This window comes from Diospyros lotus, unplaced genomic scaffold, assembly GCF_014633365.1.
Source record: "Diospyros lotus cultivar Yz01 unplaced genomic scaffold, ASM1463336v1 superscaf2, whole genome shotgun sequence".
NCBI lineage: Eukaryota > Viridiplantae > Streptophyta > Magnoliopsida > Ericales > Ebenaceae > Diospyros > Diospyros lotus.
The window spans coordinates 234537-245503 of NW_026267105.1; the positions used below are offsets into that span (position 1 = coordinate 234537).

A 10967-nucleotide genomic window follows, 5' to 3' on the forward strand; every position below is an offset into this window, starting at 1 on the left:
CTTATTTTTTTTTTGCTTATGGTTACTTATATGTTTTGGCAAAAGAAAAAAAATTCGCGGAGGGTGTTCGATTCACTTATTTTTTCAACTTATTTATCATAATTATATACCTATCTTAAAGGGAAAATGGTTAATTTTAACGATAATAAACATAAAAAATTGCTTAATTCGCCTTTATTTTAAAATATATAATCTATGCGACTTAAATAGATAATTAACTTGATTTATTAAAATATACTTTTTAACTAAATGTAATTTTAAGATCATTATTCTAAATTTAAAATGTTATATTTTCCAACAATTATCTCTGTTCTTGAAGTATTGGCTGTTACTGTACCTGTTTTATTAACAGTAGCTTTTGTAACTATAGCTGAGAGAAAAACAATGGCTAGCATGCAAAGAAGACTGGGACCTAATGCAGTGGGTTGATATGGTCTACTTCAAGCATTTGCTGATGCTCTTAAACTTTTATTAAAAGAGTATGTTTCTCCTACACAAGCCAATATAGTATTATTTTTCCTGGGTCCGATTATAACTTTAATCTTTTCATTATTAGGATATGCTGTAATACCTTATGGTCCTGGTTTAGTGCTACTAGACTATAATCTGGGTATATTATATATGTTAGCTATGTCTTCATTAGCTACATATGGAATTCTGCTGGCTGGATGGTCAGCTAATTCTAAATATGCTTTTTTAGGGTCTTTAAGAAGTACAGCTCAATTAATTAGTTATGAATTAATTTTAAGTTCTGCTATACTTTTAGTAGTATTATTAGCAGGTAGCTTAGACATAACTGTTATTATAGAAGCTCAAAGAGCTATTTGATATGTTGTACCTTTATTTCCTATATTCATTGTGTTTTTTATAGGATCTATAGCGGAAACAAATAGAGCTCCGTTTGATCTAGCAGAGGCTGAATCAGAACTTGTAAGTGGGTTTATGACAGAGCATTCAGCTGTTATTTTTGTATTTTTCTTTTTAGCTGAATATGCTAGTATAATTCTTATTTGTATTTTAAATAGTATATTATTTTTAGGTGGTTATCTGTTTGACTTTAACTATTATCTATATCCTTACTTTTATTTAGTGCAATTTATTGCAGGGGATAGTTATATGTATCTAACAGAAAATGAAACTAATTTTAATGTAATTGACTTTGATAATTACAATTCAGTAATAGGAACAACTATAAGTGGTGTGGTAATAGGACTTAAAACTTGTGTAATGATCTTTACTTTTATCTGAGCGAGAGCCTCATTCCCGCGTATTCGTTACGATCAGCTTATGTCCTATTGTTGAACTGTTTTATTACCAATAGTTATTGCATTTATTATACTAGTCCCATGTATATTATATAGTTTTGAAATAATGCCATGTAATATACCTTTATTATAAATTAACAAAAATTTATGTAAATAAAATTTTTTTAATTATAAATTTAAATGTGTTATGTATTTAAATATAATACTACAAAAAAGTTTTTTTTGATATATATAATATATTCTAGTCTCCAAAAGGAGAGAAGATAGTATATCTTTTATATATAAGTATAAAGTAACTTTTCTAAAATTTTTTCTATGTATTATAAGTATTCTATTAACATAGATCCTATAATAGAAAAGAAACTAAAAACTATTTAAATATATAAAAATTTTTAGTATGGAAATAAACAATTTAGTATGGAAATAAAATAAGTCCTCCTAACTAGTACTTAAAAGGTTTTATGCTACTAGCTCTTTAGTTTAAAACACTTTTTTGACTTTGCTGTGTTAATTAGGGCACAATAACTATACTGGTGGAGTATATATTGTATTTTATAATATATCATTATTTGAATGAATTGTACGTACAAAAGAGCTTGTTGACATAAATTAAGGTGTTTTACAAATACAAGAACTATAATAATAAAATAATTTACTATAACAGTCATTACATACCTGCTTATTATTGTCAAGTACACCTGTACTAATAGACAAGTTTTTTGTATTTATTGGGCTTCCTAATGAGAGAAAGGTGTTTTTCTATCAACACTCATCTCACACTACCCCGGGAGGATTGGCCCTTTTTATAATTTTGAGTAGAACAAAAGGGAAAAGTGAAAAAACGCCCTTAACCGCTTGTAACCTTTCACTATAAGAGATGTTAGGAATCGAACCTACAAATAAATTCTATATTGTTAATAATATTACACCTAGCTCTCCTTTTGTAGAAGTATGTAATACTTTCTACAGATCTATTTTTGTGTATTTTCGGGATAAAGTAGTAACTTTATCTAATATATTTTATTTCCATTATACCCCTCTTATTTTTTTTAGTAATTTCGGCTTATATTTTTCGACATAATTTATATAGATATTACTAGAAAAATATAAAAAGAAATAACGTCAAAAACAAATAAGGGCTTTTATAATTTTTTTTCCTTTTGACATTGTTGGTTGCTTTAGTTTCTTTTTTTTCTGTTTGTTTATTTTTTATAAAAAATAAACAGTTAAACAAAAAAAAAATAAGCAGCAGGGTAGAAAAGAACAAGTATATGTTTTTTTCAACCCATGAGAGAATTTATAAAAATATAACCAATATAGCAGTAGGTATATATGATATTTTTATACTAAGTAAATATCATATATAGCTGTAGGTATATAGGATATACACAATACTAAGTAAATATATTGCTCTATAAAATGTGAAAAATCCACAGTTAGCATTAATTAATGACTGCTAACTCAACCCTTTAACCCAAAAGTACCATTTCTTGTCTTAGAATTAATAAGAGTATATTGTGTATTGGATTTAACGTGACCTCTTAGCATAGTAGATGGTTTATTATTAAATGAGGAACGTATGTTTTTTAAGCTACCTGCATATCTATACTTAAACACCGCTCTCATAGCTGTTAAACGTCTTGTTAATCTACCTGATGCTTCAAATCTTACACCACTTACTACTTGTTGTTTTATGGTATTTATAATATTGTTTTTGTTCATTGCTTCAATATTATCATCAAATGTTATAAGTGTGTGTAAATCAGGTATTCTTACCATTTGTAAAACAGCTTTTCTTAAAACTCTTACTGCTTTATTTTTCCTATCTCTTAATTTTAAAGCTACTGCTGATGAAAATACGTCACTATTTAAATGTATAGATCTTAATTCAACTAAGTTAATTTCTACCTTTTTGTAATATAATTTTTCAATTAAACTAATTAAACCTAAATTTCTTAAGTTTAGATTTAAGCTATTGAATTTAGATTTATTAAAATTAAGTAATTTTAATGAATTAAATAATATTTTTTGTAATCTAACTAATTTTTTTAAAAGTCTAATGTTATAAGTAGGTATATTACTTAACTTAAGGTATTTTCTTCTTAAATTTACTAGGAAGTATCTTATTAAGTTGTTATTTGTTTTAAAGAAAGCCATATTTCATTTTCTAAATATGAAAAAGTTATTCTTTAATAAAGCAGGTATTCTGTTTTTATGGTTTGGTACAAATCCTCTTTTTCCATCAGCAAATAGTTTTCTGTAACTTATATATTTTACAAGTACAAGAATTTTTAATATATACCACTCAATAGATAATTTTTGTTTATTATATATATGTAATGTAATAAAAAGTTTTGTGTTAGTGTGTTTTAGCTCAACTCTACTTGCATATATTTTGTTTGCTGAATAACGAATCTTGTTATCACGTCTACGTTTAAAAAGAATTTTTATTTTATCTTGTAGCATATTACAATAACTTCTAAGTAATTTATTTAATACAGCATCGTTACTTATTAAAGATTTAATGTAAGATTTATTGTAAGAGTATACACTACTAAATCATTCTTTATTAGAAGACGTATAAAAAATAATGTTATTATATTCATCTCTTTCAGAATTACTTTGTATTTTTTGATTTTTTTCTATAATATAGTTAGTACTTAATGGTTTATCATTAAAACTATTTTGTTTATTTTTCAATATGGTTAACATAGAATATTATTATGAATTATTGGTATAAATTAGGGGGGCGGGGAAAACAATGAAAGTTATAAGTTTAATTAATATTGTACATCCTTAATACATTTCTATGATTTTTTATGTTTATTATCGTTAAAATTAACCATTTTCCCTTTAAGATAGGAATGTAATTATGAAAAATAAGTTGAAAAAATAGGTGAATCGAACAATTAACCTCTCAGGTGTAAAGCGGATGCTTTCTCCTAGTCCCTGCTTATACTCTAGATAGAGTATTTTTAAGGCTTTATAATGTTTCTTCCATTTCATCTCCTTATTGTATACTTATCATTCGCAAAAAGTTAAAAAAAAAATAAGTGATTTGAACACTTAACCTGCCGCATATAAAACGGATGCTCTACCAATTGAGCTAATTTCTTTTTTTATGGGGGCTTTAATAATAATAGGTAAATCCTAAATGAATCTTCTCCCCCGATTGCTGTAGAAACATAAGTCTATCTTGCAATCTTCCAGCTATAAAAAACATTTATCTACTGGGATATGTTATACTGTTTTGCCGCATGTAATTTAAACACAAGGGAACTGTTTTCATAACATGTTTACTGTAAACAACTATTAAACGTTAAGATCCTCAATGATATATGGACACAAATAAGAATAATCATACAACATCAACAAAATGTTAATAAAGTATTCCGGCTTCTAACCCTAAATGATAATTATTTGTTAAATGATATGGTAGTACACGTCATAGACCAACAGGTAAAAATGCTGTACCTATCCCTTCTGACTTTTTTCATATATTATAATATATGAAAAAAGTCAGAGAAAAAAGTTCTAACCAAAAATATTGTTTAAAATTTCTATGATAGTTTCTAATAAACTAGGTAATACTTTATAACCCGAATAGTTTATTTAAAATTTCTATTATAGTTTCTAATAAACTAGGTAATACTTTATAACCCGAATAGTTATGATTATCTTCTTTGTTTAAAGTATTATCTGATTGATGCAAACTTGAATTAGATAGATCTCTTAGAGAATTAGTAGATGATTCATCATTAGCATAATTTTTAGCTTCAGATAATTCTTTTATTTTTTCATTCCTAGATTCTACAAGAGCTTTATTTAACTCTGGTAAATCGCTTACATTAGGAGTTTTCCCTTCAAAAAATTCTTTAACATGAGGATCCTTTCTTAGATCATTTAAGTGTGAATTTTTCTCTTTTTCAGAATAAGGAAGTTTTTCATCTAAAATCATAGCATCATTTGAATTTCTCATTAGTTTTTCAATATGTTGTATTTCTTCTTCTAATTCAAAACTTTCCTCCTCCTCGTTGGCTCCATCATTGTTATCAGTACCACCATTATCACCATCATCGTTGCTACACCCTTCGGTTTTATATATTATATCCGAATGAGTACTAGTAGAAGTATTGGCATAAATTATACAAGTATGTATCTTAAGATCCTCAATAGTATATGGACACAAATAGAAATAGTCATACAACATCAACAAAATGTCAATACAGAATACCAGCTTCTAATCCTAAATGATGGTTATTTGTTAAATGATATGCTAATACACGTCATAGACCAACAGCTAAAAATGCTGTACCTATCATTACATGTACAATAATTGTTATCGTAAGGGCTCTTTATCCCTTACATCCCTTTCTTTCAAAAGGGTTCAGACTATGTCATCAATCAATAAATGATTGCAGGGTTTTCGTGGTAGGCTTATTGTAAATAAAGTACTCACCTACTAGTCGTTGAACCTTCATATATTCCTTTTAATTTTATTTAATATATGCTTGGCTGCATATTGTCCTACATAAACACATATGAATGGTGAAGTAGGAGTTCCATGCAATTTACCCCGTTTTCTGTCAACTCTATTAAATAACGGTATCAAACTTAATCGTGTATATTTTATAGGGAATTCCTGACATTAAACAAATTTTAATAGTTTTACTAGGTATGTTAAGATTTAAGCTACAATCAGATATACTAGTAAAATATTGTACCTTACCATTAGTATCTTCTACTTTTATTTTAAAAAATTTCGACACTAATTTATCAGTACCTCTTAAAAATATAATTCCCTCTTTTATTTCATAAGGACTTGGCAAGGACAATAGATAATTTAACCTTTGCTCAATTAACGCTTTATTTTGATCATAGTTTGTAAGAAAATAAGGATTTAATCTAAAATTCTTCATATTAGATTTAAGGAGATTAATTAATTCTTTACCTTCATCTAATGTATGGTACCCATAATAAGTAATTTTAACTATTGTAGATCAAACTTCAAAATCTAAAGATTTTTTAGTCAACATACCATTAGAAAAAGTAGGTATTATTCTGTTCATTAAAATATTAATATTATTTATTTCTAATATAACAGAACCTGCTGATCTTCTATCCGATGTATATAAATTACCATGCTTTAAGTAATTTAAAATACTTTTAAATAATTCTAATTCTTTTATATGATTTTCATATTTTATTTTTGGTTTTAGTTTATTTGAACTAAAAGTCGCATCTCCTTCTGTGAATCCTATTAATCAGTACTTACCTATTATCATATTTTCTCTAGCTTTAGAATTTTGATTTATGAGTATCATATCACGATAGTATTGTAAGATATCTATTTTACCTTTAAAAGTTAAATGCTTTTTATCTATTAATAAATGAACTGCTTTTTTAAAATTCAAAAATTGAAAAAATTTAGAACTCTTTAACTCTACATTATTAAATATAGGTACTATTACATTTACTAGTGATTTTTGATCATTTACAAAATAATTACATTTATTTCCTGATTTAGAAATACTTCCACAATTTAATCTGTTTCTAATATGTTCTAAAACAGATAAATCATTTATATGCAGAGTTATTTGGTAAGTTAAATTTAAACTATTATATCTGTTATCTTGTAAACCTTTTAAACTAATATTAAAATTTCCTTCCGCGTCGGTAAATCCCACTAATCAATCAATAAAATTCTTATCTAAATGAATTAATTTTTTATTTGATTCTAAAGTAAGAACTGAATTGTTTTTTACACTAAATTGATTACCTAACGACATAAAAGAATTGGTAGGGACTGCTGTAATTAATCCGTGGACAAATTTGTTATCATAAGAGCTCTTTATCTCTTATATCCATTCTTTATCAGAATGGTTCAGACTATGTCTTCATTTATAAAGTATTATTTTTTATAAAGTATTATTTTTTATAAAGTATTATTTTTTATAAATGTGGGGTGTTCGTGGTAGAATTATTGTAAATAAAGTACTCATCTACTAGTCGTTGAGGCTTCATGTATCCCTTAAAATAAAGATTATTGCTTTTGTAACTTTTTTTTAAAAATTTATTAAATACATGCTTCGCCGCACATTGTCCATATTATCTTATGGCAGCGCCTTATAATAATGATGGAGTTTCATGCTATTTACCCCATTTTCTATTTTAATTAATAAATTAATGAAAATTTATCTATATCTATTCATATTTCTTTTTATTTTTAAAATTTCTTTTAATGTAGCACTATGTTCATCGTACTTGTTAATTTCTCCTACGATATTAACTACTTTTTTGAAATAATAGAAATCTAGTAATTTATTTCCTCTTAAAGAGTATTTTTCAAAAAAAGGTATTATTTTATTAGTAATATCATATAATTTATAGACTACATAACTAGATTGACGAGGTCTAGTTTTCACAGTTTCTACTAAACCACAATTTAAATAAATTACCAAATTTTCTAGTAAATCTATATCACGTATATGTTGTGCTATATAAAAATACGGACTTACTCTATAACCTGAATGGGTCTTGGATGTTTTTACATAAAAACAACCTTCACCGTCAACAAACCCCGCTACTCAAAATGGATTAAAATCTTTGGTAGATAATATTAGGTTTCTTGCCGCAGGTATAATATCGGGAAACATATCTAATAATGACTTTGATAAACCTTTACTTATAGAGGCTTTGTAAGATAATATTTTGTTTAAACCTTTTTCAGTTTTATGTTGACCATTGTAAAGTATATCTACTACTGAAGAAAACATACGGAAATCTTCTCTCTTTTGTGTTAATAGATTATATTTGTTAAAATGAGGTATTATTACATCTTTTAGTGCTTTAATGGATTGAACCGAATATATTACGCTAGGATTACCATTTTTAACTCTTTTTATGATAGTACCTACTGTGAAAAAAGCATTTATTTTTTTAAGTAAATCAAAATCTTTTTCATGTAGTTCTATAGCAAAAATTGGTGCTATACGTAAAGATTTAAACCTTTTTTCATCTTTAGCTATTCTAACAGAAAAGCTAGATTCAGCATCACAAAATCCTGTTATTCAATTAGGATTTAAATTACTAGTAGAATTTATGGAGTTAGAGCTCTTATCTTGAGATTTAACCGTTGAATAGTTAGATATTTTAATTTTCAAATATATGTTTTTTAAAATAGGGGCTAGAATTAACCCAGTTCCAAAGTAAAAACATGATCCAAAAGCTCCATCTGAAATAGTGAATGATGATACTGAATATTCAACACCTTGTAGTGCTGTAAATATAGTTGCTAATATGATAGTATATAATAGACCATATAAAGCTTTACTTCTTTTTCCGTTAATTAAAAAATGATGTGCATATGTAACAGTAAACCCTGAAGCCAATAAAAGCACTGTATTTATTAATGGTAGTTCAAAAGGATCAATAGCTTCTATTCCCATAGGAGGTCACATAGCACCTAACTCTACTGCAGGTGATAGAGCACTATGGAAGAATGTTCAGAATATAGCTAAGAAAAATAAAGCTTCAGATACTATAAATAAACCAACACCCAGATTTAACCCTCTTTGGACAGCAAGAGTGTGATTACCTAAGTATGTACCCTCTGCTATTACATCTCTTCATCAGAATGACATAGCTAATATTAATGATGTTAAACTCATCATTAAATTGTATTCTGCATAAGCAAACCCATGGAATGATAAAACTGCAGATGTAGTAAGTGTTAGTAAGCTAATGGATGTATATAAAGGTCATGGAGAAGGAGATACTAAATGAAAAGGATGTGCTTGAAAATTACTTCTGTTTAAATTTAACATGATATTTAAGAATAAGTTCATAATACGCCTTTTTTTAAAATCACAACCAAAACATTCAGCATAGCTCTTATACTCCTTACTTATTTCTTTTTAATATATCTATCTCTATACCTAACACCTTTAAATTTTTGTTTAAAAAAGTTTATTTTTTTAGTTTCTTTTTTTTTTTATGGAAAAAAAAATAAACAAAGAGGAAAAGAAACAAAGATAAACAAACAGGAAAAAAAACAAACATAAACAAAAAGGAAAAGAAACAAAGATAAACAAAAAGGAAAACAAGCAAACATAAACAAAAAGGAAAACAAGCAAACATAAACAAAAAGGAAAACAAGCAAACATAAACAAAAAGGAAAGACATAAAATCATATTTTGAATTTTTACCTTTTAACAATAAAAAATACAAATATCACTATTACTACTAAAATATAATAACACTGTAACAATAGAAAAATAAATATTAAAATATATAGTCAGATAATCTTTGTTCAAGTAATGATTATAAATATTAATCGCCGTGTTATACCATTTATACATAAGTTTAGCTAAATTAACCATTAAAAATAAAGTAAAGAATAGTCTTAAATCTATATAAAACCACATATCTAAAATAGGTAATATATTTAAATGTATAATTAATACTAAAATAGTTGAAACTATAAAGGATAATATACGTACTACCGGTATAAGATTGAACCCAATAAACCCTAAAGGAAAGTTTAAATTATTATCTACATCTGAATATTTTATACGTTTCTTACTTCTAGATTGAGAATTGTTGGATGATTGACTCTTATCCGAGCTGTAAAAAGAAGAATAAGACTCTGTATCTGAACGATCTTCAAGATTGAATTGCTCAGAGGGATTTATCCCTTTTTCTATTAAGTTTTTTTCCATTTTATCTTTTAGAAGTTTAAATTTATTAGATTGCTTCAAATACTCAGATAATAATGTAAGATCTTTCTCACTTTTAACCGTTTCTTTATCCAGTTTGATTTTTAGGTTATTATAAAGTTTCGCATAGGCTAAAAAGCTATCTTTGGATGTCTTTCAATCTTGGATATAAATAGCTAATTTATCCATATCAAATCCTACAGGAGAATCTTCCTTACTCCAGCTACGTTTAGAAGACTCTCCTTTTTTTTCTTGTAATGAGAGTGCAATAGCTTTCCTAGTATCTTCCTCATACTCTGAATCGGTCTCAGACTTAGGTGGTGATTCAGGTTTTTCTTCTTCAGAAAGATCTATTGCTTTACCTTTTCCTTTCCCCGTGTAAAACCCAGATGTTTTTAATTCACCATTCACGATGAGAGATAACATAGGTTCTGAAATATATTTTGTTAATCCCAAACCTGGTCATGTAAAAAAAATATCTCGGTAAAATGAAGTTAGCAATAAGATAACGCTAGTTATTAAAAAAATAACGCTAGTTATTAAAAAGATAAATAGGTGGAAAAAATTTCTAGTAGCTATAGTATGGAATAACCCACCGAATATTCCTATACCTTTTGCTAAAAATAAAAGAGATAAATTATCATAAGCTATAAAAGCTGATATTAGTAAGATTGTAATCGTTGTTCTAGAGTACATGATAGATTTGTCTCGTCTTGATGTAAAAGCATTAGATAAAAGTAATAATAATAATGAGTTTAGTAACATATCAGAATAGAGAGATTCGAACTCCCCTTTTACATCCTACAGGAAGTAACTATTTTCCTTACATTATTCTGAGAAAAATTGTATAGAGGGAAGCCTTTAAAATGAATCGAACATTTATCAGAATATTAACAGTATTCCGCTCTACCATTGAGCTATAAAGGCGATTAAATAATGTTATTAGAGGTATCACTACACAAAATATTTATACAAATCCCTTGCG

General features: G+C 26.7%; 1 protein-coding gene, 1 non-coding gene and 1 pseudogene across 2 annotated transcripts; 1 reads left to right on the forward strand and 2 right to left on the reverse strand.

The window, feature by feature from the left end:
* The first annotated feature begins 260 nt into the window (after window positions 1-260).
* On the forward strand, window positions 261-1398 carry LOC127793298 (NADH-ubiquinone oxidoreductase chain 1-like; annotated as a pseudogene).
* A 4027-nt stretch (window positions 1399-5425) lies between these two features.
* On the reverse strand, window positions 5426-9091 carry LOC127793293 (cytochrome c oxidase subunit 3). The gene is given in 2 exon segments (XM_052324143.1): window positions 5426-5618; window positions 8463-9091. Coding segments are annotated over 2 exon segments (822 nt in total).
* Window positions 9092-10838: 1747 nt separating this feature from the next.
* TRNAN-GUU (transfer RNA asparagine (anticodon GUU)) lies at window positions 10839-10909 on the reverse strand. Its single transcript has one exon. It is a non-coding gene; the product is annotated as a tRNA-Asn (tRNA).
* Between the last annotated feature and the right edge of the window lie 58 nt (window positions 10910-10967).